Source organism: Diceros bicornis, chromosome 1 (assembly GCF_020826845.1).
Source record: "Diceros bicornis minor isolate mBicDic1 chromosome 1, mDicBic1.mat.cur, whole genome shotgun sequence".
NCBI lineage: Eukaryota > Metazoa > Chordata > Mammalia > Perissodactyla > Rhinocerotidae > Diceros > Diceros bicornis.
In genome coordinates, this window is record NC_080740.1 from 53,975,619 (window position 1) to 53,992,253 (window position 16,635).

The 16,635-nt window shown below is 39.2% G+C and overlaps 2 protein-coding genes across 3 annotated transcripts in view; both read left to right on the forward strand.

Moving 5' to 3' along the window:
• Positions 1–635, forward strand: part of PCBD2 (pterin-4 alpha-carbinolamine dehydratase 2) — a 44,518-nt gene extending 43,883 nt beyond the window's left edge. For both annotated transcript variants that reach the window (XM_058540629.1, XM_058540637.1), the window contains exon 4: positions 389–635. In XM_058540629.1, the coding sequence (XP_058396612.1) occupies positions 389–484 (96 nt within the window). In that variant the 3' untranslated portion in view covers positions 485–635. The remainder of the gene's footprint in view (positions 1–388) is intronic.
• A 5,078-nt stretch (positions 636–5,713) lies between these two features.
• The window catches only part of CATSPER3 (cation channel sperm associated 3), a 30,243-nt gene continuing 19,321 nt past the window's right edge, over positions 5,714–16,635 (forward strand). The window contains exons 1-2 of the mRNA XM_058541121.1: positions 5,714–6,044; positions 8,471–8,624. Coding sequence (XP_058397104.1) covers positions 5,944–6,044; positions 8,471–8,624 — 255 coding nt within the window. The 5' untranslated portion in view covers positions 5,714–5,943. The remainder of the gene's footprint in view (positions 6,045–8,470; positions 8,625–16,635) is intronic.

The following is a 16,635-nucleotide window of genomic DNA, read 5'->3' on the forward strand; positions in this document are numbered from 1 at the left end:
TTGATAGCTTAGTTTTTCTCAGTGGCCTGAAAATAGTCACTGTAATTAAAGTAATGGGACTTAAGGTGGAACCTCTGTCTCTCTCTCTCTCTTTTTTTTTTTTTTCAAGAGACAAGGTTTGAGATTCTGGCAGCTGAATTGCCCTTCGTATGAGAGAACCCTTTTATCCCTGGGCGGCTGCTGGGCCCAGCCTGAAGCAGACTTTGCCCCTGGAGTTTATTGGGTTTGGGAAATGCTGTGCTTACTCCTAATGTAGTATTTTCTAAATCATTTAGTCTCCCCATTTCTCAAATATGAATGTTGAATAATAGATTTATTTCTGAACCACCAAAGGAGAATACCATGAATTATAGCTCAGGGTTTTAAAAACTTCTTCTCTCTTTCTTAGGTCCAGATAACTCTCACCTCGCATGACTGTGGTGGACTGACCAAAAGAGATGTGAAACTGGCCAAGTTTATTGAAAAAGCAGCTGCTTCTGTGTGATTTCTTCCAAAATGCATGTAAATCTTATATACATCTTAACTGCAATGTATTTTGAAGGCAATTTACATGAACAAATTAAGTTGTAAATTTAGTTCACCTTTTGAACTCCTTTATAAAATCTGTGCTTAAATACAAAATGATTTAAACTTGAGCCTGAGGTATTTTTCATTGTATCTAATCACATACATAAGGTAAACCAACCTAGGTAATTATATTAATAGTATTTGGAAAGAGAAATAGCATTCTTAAAAACCAGAAATTGGGATGGAGGAGTATTCACACATTTTATAACCTAGAAATTCAAGTGATTATGGTGACTTTACAAACGCATTGTGTTGGAGAATAGTTATAAGGTAGAAAAAGAATGATGAACTTGGTGGGTAGAGGGTCTTAACCATGTATAACATATATCCATATATTCTTATGAAGGTAAAGTTGATTTGGATTTTAGCTGCTGTTATTACTTAAGCAGTTAATTAGATTACAAAGGTCACAAAAATTGGATGAGCTATCTTGCTTTTTATCCTTACTTTTCAGACAGGGATTTGAAGGAGAGGACAAGTGTCTTGTCTATGGCTTCCAGCAAGGTGGGGCAGTATAAGGATTCACTGTCACAGTCACCAACTTGCCAGGTCATCATTTGACTTACTGAGTTGAGGAGCAACCAAGGGTTCTTTTTTTTCATCATTTGCATGTTGTGACCCCTGAACTGAGAGTCTCTAGCCACTGAGCTAGAGGCTACTTGGGTATTATCCAGTAATGAGCTCTATTTACTTCGTGTGTCACTGACAGGGGTAAAATGAAATATAAGGGAATCTATTATTTAAAAATTGCAATATCAATGTTCTTTGAAGGAACTCAGGAATGTACTTATTAATGAGATTAGAATGTAGATTAAAAGAACGTCTGTATATCCATCCAAGGAACATGTGTTAATCCCTTGAAGCATTGCTGTGGAAGGATTTAACAGGATCATCTTTGTAACCCACTTTACTTCAGAGGCAAGAAAGATCACTCTATGTTACAACAAGCAAACCTTTCCCTCCTCACCCCAGCCTGGCTCCGCCTGCAGTCTGAGCGCTCTGAAGCCAGTTCTTGGCTGGTTCTGTTGGCCTGGGAGAGGCAGGTATGGTCAGTTTGCCCTGTGGGTATGGAGTGTGCAGGGAGGGAAGAGAGAGAAGAGCCACCCAAGCTCTGATGGCTGCAGACAGATCCAAAGCCCGGTGACACTAGAACTTTTGCTTCTTAGAATTTTTTTAGAGAAAAAGGCAAAGTTATGTGTTTTTATAAACTTTTTCTTATATTATAGATTTCGAAACTTTTATACATTTTGTTACCAAAAATTTTTAGTTCAGTGCTTCAATTTTTCTTACATGAATTTTTTTTTTTATAATTTTATTTATTTATTTAGTTTTTTCCCCCAAAGCCCCAGTAGATAGTTGCATGTCATAGCTGCACATCCTTCCAGCTGCTGTATGTGGGACACGGCCTCAGCCTGGCCGGAGAAGCGGTGCGTCGGTGCGCGCCTGGGATCCGAACCCGGGCCACCAGCAGCGGAGCGCACGCACCTAACCGCCAAGCCATGGGGCCGGCCCTCTTACATGAATTTTTAAATATGAAAAAATTTAAACATTAAAAAATAGAATGAATGGTACATTGAACCCTTGTGTACTGATCACCCAGATTTAACAATTACCAAGATTTTCCCTCAGTTACTTCATGTAATCCCGTTTCCTTTTTTTTTTTGGCTAAAGTATTTAAGAGAAAATCCAAGATAGCATGTCATTTTAGCCCTATATCCTTTGGTAAACATCTCTAGAAAATATGGTCATTTTCTTTCTTTTTTTTTTTTTGTGAGGAGATCAGCCCTGTGCTAACATCTGCCAATCCTCCTCTTTTTTTGCTGAGGAAGACTGGCCCTGGGCTAACATCCGTGCCCATCTTCCTCCACTTTATATGGGACGCTGCCACAGCATGGCTTGCCAAGCGGTGCCTCGGTGTGCGCCTGGGATCTGAACCGGCGAACCCCGGGCTGCTGCAGCGGAGCGCGCACGCACTTAACCGCTTGCACCACCGGGCTAGCCCTGGTCATTTTCTTGTATAAACCAGAATACCATTATCACACCTAACAAAATAAACCATGATTCCTTGGTATCACCTAATACTCGGGCAAAATCAGATTGCCCTGAAGGTCAAGAATGTCTCTGGACAGTAATTTTGTTCTAATCAGCATCTACATGAAGTCCACCCATCACATCTGGTTGCCATGTCTCTTTAATCTTTCAATCTAGAGCAAGCAAGCTCCCCTCACCTCCCCCCTTTTCCCCATGTCATTGAATTATTGTAATAACTGGGTCAAGTGTCTTGTAGAGTATTCCACCTTCAGGATCTGTTTGTTTGCTCCCTTGTGGTGTCATTTAACTTGTTTCACTGTATCTTGAATGGAACCTTTCCCCCTACTTTGAATGTAAGGCTGAGAGGCTAAACTTGTTGGCTGTTCACATGTACCACATGTAGCACAGAGGAGAAAGCAGAACATGGCTTGTAATTGCAGTGGTGAAGACCTGAGAATGCCGCTACTAATTAGCATCTACATGAGGGTTTGACATAAGGTCCATGTGAAGGGGTGTTGCATCTGCTGGAACTCACAGACTTTACTATAGAGAATCAGAGATCCCATATCAGAAGTCTACGGAAGTACTCATTGTGGTAAATTCCAACAGAATGAATTCCCAAACTTGTTTCAAGCAACTGACATTTCAACTTAAAAGAGGCATTGTCAAAGTTGGAGGCCCCCAAATTCCCTGCTGTTCTAAATCTTTGCGTGATGAAAGTGGTTGCTCTGATGTGGTAAGCTTTGGTTTCCCTCCATTTTCTTTCTAAGTGATCACTGGAGTAGAGAGGAGTTAAATGTACATGACCTATGACCCCTTGCATGATGTCTGTAGATAACAAACCAGGGCCACACATTTCAGTGTCTTTTTCTAAAATGAAGTTAATGAAAGTTCTGAAAATGATGGTTACTTTCTGACATTGATAGGATTTAGGAAATATTTAGATAAATACAATAAGCATGGTTCTTTAAGTTTTTGCTCTAGACAAAAAGCAGCAGCATATATGTTGTATTTGGACACGAACCTGACCTCCATTAGTGTATGAAGTATTGGACTACTTGTGTTAGTATGGAGCAGTCTATATACTTTCTAATCCAGCATTCAAAAAGTGCTAGTTGAACTCTATAACTTTCAGTTTTGTAAAATTTCCTGCAAAAAAGCAAGAGCTGTAATAGGGTTTGGCTATAATATATGAGTTTTGTGTTTCAGTGCCAGTTACTTGGGACTAGTAAGGGAATGACACTTGGCCAGAAGACCTGAGCCACCAAGCTGCCGTGCTGCTGACTGCTGACTTTCCCTGGCTGTGTGCGGCTGAGGTAGTGCTGCCCAAGTTGGGCAGTGTGAGTTGCTGCTGAAAGGGCAGAAGAGGTGGCGCTTTGGCTTCTCATCCCAGGATGCCTGTTCTGCCCACCTGTCCACGAGAAGATATGGATGATTTCAGTAGGTCCTGGATAAGCTCGTCACCTCTGATTCCACTCACCAGATGGACTTCCATTCCCAGTCTAGATGTCTTCATCAGTGACTTCAGAAACCACATTACCTGTGGTTGGCTGTGCTGATATAGTACACTGAGAACAACTGGGCTCTTCTCTGCTGCTTCCAACTGGCCATCTTTCCTCACCCTTTATGCATCAGGAAAGAATTCTTTGCATTCTTAATCTCCTCTCCATTTCTCCCCGAAAGCATACTTCGGTGCTTAAAAAGGGAAGGCATAGATGTGTACTGCTTGGTTTCCTGGAGGTGGAATCCCACTATGCTTGCTACTTGAGTGAGCATAAGGATCCCTAATGCCATTCATTTATATATTCATATAGCACTTCTATATGCCCCAACGGGATTAGGCACATTGGTCTATTGGGGCAGGTGGAAACAGAGATGTAGAACTGATTCAGACTCTCTCTGAGCAGCTCCTTCAGGAGGCCACTGTGGAGATGTTGGGCGGGAACTCAGAAGGCATTGGGGGGCATATGACCAGAGGAGGCAGTAGGAGGTATAGGAGAGGCTGATCCCTGAAGGGGAGAATGTAGAGTGAGAAGATGAGGCTAAAGTTTGAATCTTGGGGACATTAATCAAAGTGATGCTTAAAGCTTTGCTGTTGATGATTTTAAATGGAGAAATTGAGTAAATAAGATATTTCCCGGGTCGGTATATTGGTTGCCTAAAGAGTATTTTCTCACCAGGAATGGTCATATACACTTGTTTTAGAATACCAGGGACTGCGGAGGTGGTGGGATGGTTACCTCTTTTTCTTAGGGCCTAAGAACTTAAGTTTCCAGGAATTGGACCAATTTAGCTACTAAACGAAATTCAACACGGGGCTACCGAGATCCTTCTGTTGTGATTTGCCTTGAAAGCTAAAGAGTTTAGGAAAAGGAGAGTGAGGAGAATATATTAATCCCAGGAATTGAACAGAGCAAAAATCTCTGTTGCTCTTGTACTTAAAACATCTCTACCACATGGGCTTATCCTTTACACTCTATTTAGGTGTTCATATGTGCAAACATTCCCTGCCCCCAGTTAGCCAGTGCTGGGGTGGGTAACCTTCTCTGCTCCTCCTGTTTCTTGTATTCTAGCACCACACTCCTCAAAATCATTCCTTGTTGGGGGCTGGCCCAGTGGCGCAGTGGTTAAGTTCGCGTGCTCCACTCCGGTGGCCCCGGGTTTGCAGGTTCCGATCCTGGGTGTAGGTGTGTGCACCACTTATCAAACCATACTGTGGCGGCGTCCCATATAAAGTAGAGGAATATGAGCACGGATGTTAGCCCAAGGCCAGTCTTCCTCAGCAAAAAAAAGAGAATAATTAGCAACAGATGTTAGCTCAGGGCTGATCTTCCTCCCCCCGCTCCCCGCCCCCAAAAAATCTTTCCTTGTCCTTCCGGGTGTTTCCAGCGCTGTGCCCTGGATGTGCGCTCTTGCTCTTAGAACCCCAGGGAACTTTGCTTTCCCCTCTTCTATGACCCTTAGCTTATTCTAACACATTATTATGGGCCTTTATCTGTCAGATGGGGATACTTCTTGAAGAAGGCTTTTGTCTGGCCTGTCGCTGGTGTCTCCCAGCTTTACCTGGAGCTTCATAATTGCTGGTGCTCCTAGCACTTGCGGAACTGGGGTGCTCAGTCTCCTTGGAGAGAAAGGATCTTCGGATAGACTAGCTGAGGAACTCTCCCCTCAGGGGCCTAAAGGCCAGTACCGTACTGGAATGTCCAGGAGTGACCTCATAAAGCAAGGATTCTCTTCGTGGACACTGCTCTGCAGCCTCTTGGAATCTAGTTGCCCAAGAAATCCCTAAGCAGAGATTTTCTGTTGGATGATAAAAGCAAGGAATAAAAGTTGAACATTTGGAAAATGTCTCAACACTTTCATCACCAGAACCAAACGAGAGTCATTTCTAGTTCGCTGTTAGATAATGCATCGGAGATGTTCTGTGCAAGATTCAGGAAACTTCAGTAAATATTCTCTATTTCTATTGCTTGTTAAGAAATGTGAAAGTGGCAGTTTGGGGGCAGGGTGCCCGTGTTCTCTTAGCCTCCTCCCACAAGTTCTCATCCACTTCCCAGAACAGGGTGCACATCCTTGATAATCTAGTTTCTCTGACTAATGAGGTTGGTGAAGCCTTAGCCGAACATTTTGCTTCTTCAGCTTTAATGTCATGACTGGCTGGTTAAATCAGACATTCAGACATGCTGCTATGTGACCTGTAGACTGAGTGACTAGATTGACTCCATTTTGTCCTTTTTGATTAGCCACTGTGTGAGATCATTTGAAGGCTTTTTTTTTTTGATAATAGATCCCATCTCAAATCAGATAATGAAAATTACACATCTTGTTTTTATGGATTATAAAAGTATATACATTCTGTATTTTTTTACTGTTATGAGAATATGTTCATTTGTTACATATAATGGAAAAAAAGTTATACATACTCTGAGAAACATTGCAAAACATAAATATAAATAAACAGGAAAAAGAATCACCTATAACCTCACCATCCATAGGGAGACACTTATCAGCAGTTTGGCATATTTTCTGCCGAGTTTTTTCCTACCCGTTTTTGCACAGTTGAGATAATTTTGAGTTGAGAATTTTGTATCTTGTTTTGTTTTTATGTTTTGCTCTCCGGTGGATCATAAACATTTTTCTAAATCATGAAAGATGCATAGACATATTTTAGTATCTATATAATATTCCATAAGATGGATATACCGTAATTTATTTAACCAGTACTTTTTGTTAGATTTTTAAATTGTTTCCAAGTTCTCACTCTGTAAATAGTCTGGATAAACATGTTTGGCCAAAGTCACATTTCAGATTGTATTCTCTTGGGGTAGATTCCTTGGGTCAGAGGATATGAACAGTTTTAAGGCTTTTCAGAAAAGTTGGTCAATTTACATTCTCCAGGCAGTTTATGAGAATGCCCTGTCATACTACACTTTTGCCAGCATTAAATATTGTAATGTGTAAGTCTTTGCTAATTATATAAGCAAAAATAATGGTTTTACTTAATTTGCATCTTCCTGATTCATACTGCTACTGAACATTTTGGGGGAAGTTCATTGCTGTTTGTGTTTCTTTCATGAGTTGACTGTGTGTTTGCCCATTTTTTCTTAGGGTGTTCAGTTTTTTATCATTCATTTGTAAGAACGTGTATGGGTGATTACTTGATTATTATCAGTTTTCCTTACTAGGGTGACAATATAGTCATGTGCTACATAATGATGTTTTGGTCAGTATGGACCGCATATATGATGGTGGTCCCGTAAGATTAGTACCATATAGCCTAGGTGTGTAGTAGGCTATGCCACCTAGATTTGTGTAAGTACTGTAGGGGAGGAAGAAATTTTCCTCTACCCTTCTAGTTTCTTCTTGCTGGTCTAAGAATTAAATTGACATGAGACAGATTAAAAGGAGAAAAACAAAAGTCTAATAATGTGTATACATGGGAGAAACCCAGAAAACCAAGTAACTTGACAACATGGCCGAAGCCCTCACCTTAAATACCATCCTCAGCTAAAGACGAAAGAAGATGGTTGGGGTGGGGAGAGTCAGGAACTTCAAAGGGAAGGTAGGCAATTCACAGGTGGGTGAAAAGGAGCAAACGTTTGGAAAACAAATGTTTGGCCACACAGAGGCAGAAGAACACAGAAGGGAGCCCAACAAACAGGCTTTTCTAGGTTCCTCCCTGTCTACCACCTAGTTCATGTTATGCTAAAGTGATAGCTCACTTCCTGAGGCAGGTTTCTTTTTAATCTGAATTCATTTAGGCAGTCAAGGGGGACATAAAACAAACTTTCTCAGTCTTTGTTTCTTAAAAATAATCGGCCTAAAATAATTCTTATGTTAAAGAGATACATTTTAGGGTGGCAAATTTTGTTCCTTTTCAGTACACTCTGTGATGTTTGCACAACAACGAAATTGCTTAAGGCTGCATTTCTTAGAACATATCCCTGTCCTTAAGTGACACATGACTATATTTAGTTTTGCTCACATTATATCCCCAGTGCTTACTGTATTGCCCTGCATGTAGTAGACGCTCAGTAAAAACTTGTTGAATGAGTATATGAGTTGACTAGTAGTCACTTAAAAATTTGTTGAATGAGTAACTGAAGATGATGCTTTGTTTTGCTTATGAAAACAAAGTGACTATTTTTCAGAGGCCTAGGGAGAAGGACCAGTAACTGAGTGGGGACAGACCATCAGTGATCACCATAAATATTTCAGTGGTCATTTAGTTAGCATTTCATTGCAATTTTAAAGTATATGTACATTCACAGGAGGGGGAAAGCAGACCTTAGTCCCTACAAAAAAATACACATTGTTTTGGGATCTATCTGTGTTGTAAGATAATCATACCTCTTATTCAACTTTTCGACAGGAGGAAAGATACTCAGTGTCAGGCATTTGTGAAGAGAATCGTAATGAGCCGTCTCTTTAAGATAATTATGATTAGCACTATTTCAATGAATGCGTTTTCTCTGGTCTTGTGGACTGATTATAAAACAAGATACAAATTGTTCACACTTTATGAGGTAAGTAGACAAAACAGGTCCATTTTCTTCTGTTTCATCTGTTTTGTTTCTGAAAATGTGATAAGATTTTCAAGGCATTTTGTTCAAGAAAGTTTTCTGTAGAAAAATTCTAAAGACTTTTAAAATATACTCTTAAAATCTGAGAAGATGGCGACAGCAGTAGCAGTGGTGACTTGGGTTTTCTTTTTTTTTGTGACATGTTTTTCTTTTCTTTTTTTGGGGAAGATCAGCCCTGAGCTAACATCTGCCAATCCTCCTCTTTTTGCTGAGGAAGACTGGCCCTGGGCTAACATCTGTGCCCATCTTCCTCTACTTTACATGGGACACCGCCACAGCATGGCTTGACAAGTGGTGCATCGGTGCGCGCCCGGGATCCGAACTGGTGAACCTGGGCCGCCGCAGTGGAGCGAGCGCACTTAACCACTTGCGCCACCGGGCCAGCCCCGTGTGACATGTTTTTTTAATCTCCCTGAATCCCTTCTTAAAAAAAGACAGAGCAACCAGATAGCAAAACCAAAAACCTGTGGGCAGCATTCATGTCAAAACTAGTTAACAAGGTATCCTTACTGACAGCCACAACTGCGTAGTATTAGCCTCTGTGGGAGAGGAAGCAAAGGGAAGTCAACAGGTATTCACTGGAAAGTATGATGGGCTGATGTGAGAACAGCAGTTGATACCGGGAAGGGTGTTGCCTAATACTGGGTTAGTGCAAGAGGGTCCTGGTAGTTTCTGAAGAGGCTAGAATAGTCCAGACCCTATGAACTTTCAGAACTGGTCAGCTAGGGCTCCCTTCAAGGACGAGCCCTCACACTTAGGAGAAGTACTAGAAGTGGAATAAAAATTGAGCAGGTTTGAGACCCAGGGATGAAGAAAGAGAAAGTCCAGATAAAATTAGAGAAGGGAAACAGAGCCAAGAAACCTCAAAAATCAAGCTACTGGATTTTAAAACACAACACAGAAACAGAAGAGGGAGTTATGTGAAGTTAGAACCACACTTTCTATAAGTTCAGGAAAACTAATTTCAAATAAAAAAAAAGTACAATAGAAAAAGAGTATAAGAAAAAAAGAGAATAACGTGGAGAATAATATCCCTGGTAGATAATGAAAGCCCACCACAAAGAGATGTCCAATAAACAGATAAAAACTGTAGCATATTATTTCAATACAAAGTGAATGTTTAAGAGAATGATACAAGATAGGAAAGAACAGAAGTGAGATGACAAAATTCAGGAAAGAATTAAAAGAAAAATCATTTGAAAAATGGAGACTAAACTAGACTAAGAGCAATTAAATAGAACAGATAATAGCTTATGAGAAATATAGGATTAAATGAGGAAATTTTAAAACATTAATAAGAAATGAAGAGATAAAAAGGATTCAAGAGAAAATTATGAATATTGAAGATGAGGAAAAAAGATCCAACGTAAGGATAACAGGAGTCCCTGAACTGGAAACAAAAACAAAGTAAAGGAACAGAACAAAACTCTAAAATATATAATCTAAGAAAAGTTACCTGAAATAAAAGTATTGAAATGATATATTGAAAGAGCACACGTTACATACCTGAAAATATGGACTTAGAGCAACAAACACCAAAACATATTCTGGTCAAATTATTAGACTTAAAAGGAAAGAGGGATGGATGAAACTGTAAGCATCTAGGCAAAGTGGCTTATAAGGAAAAGAAAATTAGTTATTATCAGACTTTTCTATGGAAATGCTTTATGCTAAAAGAAAATGGGGTAACATTTTTAAGATACTTCAGGAAAGAAAATGTGAACCAAAAATTCTAGATCCAGCAAAACTGACTTTCAAGTATAAAGGGCAAAGGCAAACTGTCATCAACACTAAAAAACTTGGGTAATATTGTTCCCATGAGCCCTTTTTAGGAATCTAGTGAAGACTAAGTTTCAGCCAACCAAAATGACTAGAGAAGCATCAACATTAGGACTGATGGTGAGCATTAAAAATGTAATTATTTGTAGAACTAATACTAATTTTGGGTTAACAAGGAGAGAATATAGCATATAAAGAATATATCCTCTGAAAAAGAAGATAGAGTATGACTAAAAAATGGAGAATGAGGAAAGTCAAGGAAAAAAGTTTTTAAACCATTTTCAGAAATCAGTGTAGTAATGATACTATTAGTAGTGTAATTCTGAGACTGTTGTGTGTGTAGTACAGGATAAAGCAGATATGGGTACTATGGGACAGTTTAATTCTGTTCTCTTCTGTGTTCTTGAGAACCAGGATACTCATGGAAGAAAGGAGATATAGAGGTAATATAGACAAAGTTAAGTAAAAAACCCTGTAGTTCTGCATTTAAATTGCAAGTATCAGTAAACTACTAAGATATTTTATCTTTATCCATTGAAAGACCTAGAACATTGACCAACTTAGCAATTATTCATTCTTAATGCCCATAATGTTGAAATACCATTTCTCACTAAAAGAAAACTAGAGATTCTTAGAGAAATGGCTTATTGCAGGTCTAGGGCAGAAAATATACCAGATGAGCCAGGAATATCTTCTCATACACATAGCAAGGAAGCTACCAAAGACTGGGGTCATGTGAAAAAGACATAGGAGACAACTTGAAGAGGCTCCTACTGGCCAAAGATTGGACAGTTTCAGCTTCAATAAGGATAATAATTACAGTGGATTGAAACTCATCAAGTAATCCATAAATTTATAATGATACCAAAAAATGACACTAATTGATCACTTTTGGAAGGCGATAAGAAACTAATCCTTTATCTCAAAACCTGCTGAATTAAAGGAAAGAATCAAGCATTACTGACCTTTCTTATATGAACTGTATTACTGAGTAACCACATAGTAGGTAAGGGGAAACATCTCTATTGAAGTGTCCCAGTTAATAAATGAAAAAGAAATGATAGAATTAGAATATCACCATTTTTTAATCCCCAGTGAATTACTGGATCTAGGCTTTGAGCATCAATGGCTGCTACCATCATAAAAAGAGAGACAACCAGACATTGTGTGCCTCCCATGAAAGAACAGAACCTGTAATCTTGCCAAGGAGATCAAACCTGAATCTGATCAAGTCTTTAGATCCAGCTGCCTATTTCTAGGAAATAGAAGACAGAGGAACATGCTGAGCTGCACCATGAGTTTGCAGTCAACAGAATTCAGACTGGGAAATTCTACAAGTCAAACTGCCTGAATTCATCAACAAATAAATTGTAAGGAAAGAATAAAAGGCATGGGAGATTTAAAAGACGTATCAAAAAATATATTATAAAAGTTCAAGACTAAAATATTAGTTCTAGGGATGCATACATGGGTTTCTGTCTTTAGAGAAATGAAAGGAAGTGATTATTACAAAAGTCAAGATAGGGGTTAATTTTGGAGAAAGGGAGGGAGTTGTGATTGGGATAGGGCACATGGACGGGCTTCTAGAATAGCTGATAAAGTTCTTCTTGACCTAGGTGGGAATTACAGGGATGTTGGCCTTATAACAATTCATTAGGCTATATATTTGTTTGTGTGGCTGTATAAGTGTATTTTATTGTACAATAAAAGGGTTTAAAATGTACTCTGTCTTCATTCAAAAAATTTCCTTCTGGGTGGTGAAAAGGTTTGACATCAACAAAATGTGTGTCAGAGGTGGTGGAGGTGGTGAATATCCTAATCAATGCCTGAAATGTGCAAAGTCCAATTGGCATCACTGCTGTAAACATGGTGGTATAGCAGTGCATTCCACACCAGCATTCTGCAGAGTTTGGTCATGGACTGTAAAACATCATGTTAGGTATAGAACTTGCTAGGAATCAGGGAAAGAGACAGGTTGAGAAATCTGAATCTTCTGATTGCCCTCCAGAGGCTAAGTGGGTCCCTAAACATGCCTCCTGTAAGGACACTGGTTTGCAAGCCTGGGGGAAGTTCTGTGCTATGGAAAGACTTTAGTGTCATGCAGTTCAAGCTCCAGTTCTCCTACCTTCTTACTAGCTGTGAGAGTTTGGGCAAGTTGCTTAACCTCTATGTGGTTCAGCTGCAACATTGTAAAATGATGTTATTAATATACACCTTACAGGGTGGCTGTGAGGTCATCGAAAATATACATATGAGAGCCCCTGGTTGACTATGAAACTCTGAGAAATTATTAACACTTGTGGGGATCCCAGTGAAGGTACCAGGAAAGACTGGAGAAGGCCCTGATCTCTCACCTCCTTTTAACCTTGAGGCTCTGTGAAAGCAGGAAGTGAAGGCTAAGGCAGACTTGTAAAGTGCTGAAGCATTAAACACATGCCTCAACACACACAGCCCCTTGGCAAAGGCTGGGAGGCTTATTGGTTTCAGGCATTTAAGGAAATATCTGTCTAATCATTAACAGACCATTAAGCTACCTGAGCAGAAACTTTGGTGGCCACACTTGAGAAAGAATACAGACTTTACTGAATTCATTCAGGAAAATCACTTAAAAAAAAAAAAAGAATGGCAACAACAACAAAACCCTGGGCAGTGTGTGTGTGTGTGTGTGTCAGGATCTGACTTCCAGAGTTCCAATGTTGCATAATTAAAAAAAAAATTTTTTATTTGTTTATTTTTCCCCCAAAGCCCCAGTAGATAGTTGTATGTCATAGTTGCACACCCTTCTAGTTGCTGTATGTGGGACGCGGCCTCAGCATGGCCGGAGAAGCGATGCGTCGGTGCACGCCCGGGATCCGAACCTGGGCCGCCAGTAGCGGAGCGCGTGCACTTACCCGCTAAGCCACGGGGCCGGCCCTTATATAATTTTAAATGTCTAGTTTTCAACAACAAAAAAAATTCATGAGATGTGCAAAGAAACAAGAACTTATGGCTCCTACACAAGAAAAAAAGCCATCAATAAGAACTGGCTCTGAGGAAGCCTATCTGTTGGACTTAATAGACAAAGATTTTAAACCAGCTATTATAAATATGTTCAAAGAACTAAAGAAAATCATATCTAAACAACTAAAAGAAAGTATGAGAACAATGTCTCACCACATAGAGAATATGAAAAAAGAGAAATTATTTAAAAGAGCCAAATAGAGATTCTGTAGTTGAAAAGTAAAATAATTGGAATGAAAAAAATCTACTAGAGGAATTCAACAGCAGATTTGAGCTAGTGGAAGAAAGAATCAATGAACAGGAAGATAGGTCAATTGAGATTCTCCAGTGTGAGGAACAGAAAGAAAAAAGAATAAATAAAAATGAACAGAGACTTGTGGGACATCATCAAACATACAAACATGCATGTAAGAGGTATCCCAGAAGGAGAGAAGAGAAAGGGCAGAAAGAATATGTGGAGATATAATGGCCAAAATCTCCTCAAATTTGATGAAAAACATTAATCTGCACATCCAAGGAGATCAATGAACTCTAAGTAGGATAAACTCAGAGATCTGCACCTAGAAACATCATAACAAAACTATTGAAAGACAAAGAGAGAATTTGAGAGTACCAATAGGGAAGCAATTCATCACATACAAGGGACCCTCAATAAAATTAACAGCTGATTTCTCACCAGAAACCACAGGGGCCAGAAGGCAGTGGGATGTCATATTCCAAGTGCTGAAAGAAAAAGACTGTCAACCAAGAATTTTATGTCCAGAAAATTTATCCTTAATAAATGAAGGAGAGGAGTGAAGTCAGTGAAAATGGCAGAGTAGGTAGCTACAAGTGATCATCCATCCACAGAAACACCCAAAAAAGGGGCAAAAACAGTCAGAACTCTGGAAAATAGCCAAAGGTTTATAGTAACTGAGTGAACACTGGATCAAGAAAGAGACAACTTTAAAAAGATAGGAAAGTTTTGCAGCAATTTTACTTGCCCTTGACCCACCTGCCTCCCCAGCATGGTGATGGTCCTGAAGACAGCAGCCCACATTCCCAGTGTGGGACCCTGGTCCCTGGGTCCAGAAGCAGCAGAGCAGACCTTGTTCTTAAAGAATTGTGTTTATCTGTTTTGACCTGTCTGAGGGCTGCTTGAAGGACTGATTTAAGGCTATTGTCTTTGTCTTGCCTACTTGGAACTTTCTCAGGGCAGAAAGATGGCTACACAGAGGGCATTTCTCAAAAACATTGAAAGGCAAATGAATAACCCATTGCCACCTGGGGCAAAAAAAAAAAAAAAAAAAAAAGTTGAGGCAAACAATAGGAATGCTGAAAGACTGGGAGGAAAAGCCAGGGAGAGAGATGCTTTGGAAAATGAGGGCACTTAAGAGCTCCCATGTATATGGGAGGATTTAGAAAGCAGTACATTCCCACGGCAGGACACATGCTTAGAAAAGACCTGAGAAGATCCCAAGCTTTCATCTCTGGCTGATCTTTAGGCTCAGTGCAAGCAGGAAGTAAAGGCTAAGGTAGAGTTGTAAACGGCCTGGCTAAGCATTGAAAGACTGCCCCAACACAAAGCCAATCTCCAAAGACTAGGAGAGTTTTTCTTCCCCCCCGCCTCCACTTACTCCCTCTCTCCTTTCTTTTTGCTTGAGGCATTTAGGAAAATGTCAAAACACTAGCTGACCAAAAACTAAAAGAAAAGAGACTTCAGAGACCACACTTGACAAAGAATACAGTCTTTACAAAAATAATTCTGAGAAGTCACTAAACAAATAAACAAACTACTACTACCCACAGAAAGCAACAAAAACAAATCCTGAGGAGAGGGAAGAATCTGATTTCCAGAGTTACCACATTATAGTATTTAAAATGTCCAGTTTTCAAAAAAATATTATGAAGCATGCAAAGAAATAAGAGAGTATGGCTTTTACACAGGAGAAATGAACAGAAACTGTCTCTGAGGAAGCACAGACATTGGAATTACTAGACAAGGACTTTAAGTCAGCTGTCTTAAAATACTTAGACAGCTAAAGGAAACCATGGGCAAAGAGCTAAAGGAAACCAGAAGAACAATGTCTTAACAAACAATAAAGTGATAAAAATTATAAAAAGGAACCAAACAGAAATTCTGGAGCTGAAAATGCAATAACTGAAATGAAAAATTCACTAGAGGCTTCAAGAGCAGATTTGAGCAGGCAGAAGAAATAATCAGTAACTTGAGGATAGATCAACTGAATCCGTTTAGTCTGAGGAGCAGAAATGAAAAAGAATGAAGAAAAATAAAGAGTCTGAGAGACCTGTGAGACACCATTAAGTGTATCAACATACACATAATAGGACTTCTAGAAGGAGAGGAGAGAGAGAGAAAGAGGCAAAAAGATATTTGAAGAAATAATGGCCCCAAACTTCCTAAATTTGATAAAGAATATACACATCCAAGAATCTCAGTGAACTCTAAGAAGGAGAAACATAAAGAGATCCACACTGAGACACACTATAATCAAGCTGTCAAAAGCCAAAGGTAAAGAGAGAATCTTGAAAGCAGCAAGAAAGAAGCAACTTGTCACATACAAGGAATCCGCAATAAGATTAGCAGCTGATTTCTCCTCAGAAACTGTGGGGAATAGAAGGCAGTGAAATGACATATTTAAAGTACTGAAAGAAAAATACCATCAACTAAGAATTCTATATCCAGCAAAAGTACCCTTCAAAAATGAAGGAGAAATTAACATATTCCCAGATAAACAAAAGCTGAAAGAGTCTGCAGCTAGTAGACCTGCCTTACCGGAAATGCTAAAGATAGTCTTTTAAGTGGAAATGAAACTAGATGGTAACTTGAAGCCATATGAAGAAATAAAGAACCCTAATAAGAGTAACTACATAGGTAAATATAAAAGCCAATACTATCGTATTTTTCTTGTGTAACTCCTTTTTTTCTATATGGTTTAAAATACAAATGCATGAAACAATAATTAGAGATAGTTAATGGGCATTCAATGTATAAAGATGTATTTTGTGAAAACAAAAACATAAAGGGGGAGGGATGGAGCTATTTAGGGGCAGAATTGTTATATACTGTTGAAGCTAAAGTTGTATTAATTAAAAATAGATTACTGTAAATTTAAGAGGTTAATTGTAATCCCAAGGGTAACTACCAAGAAAATAACTAGAAAATATACAGAAA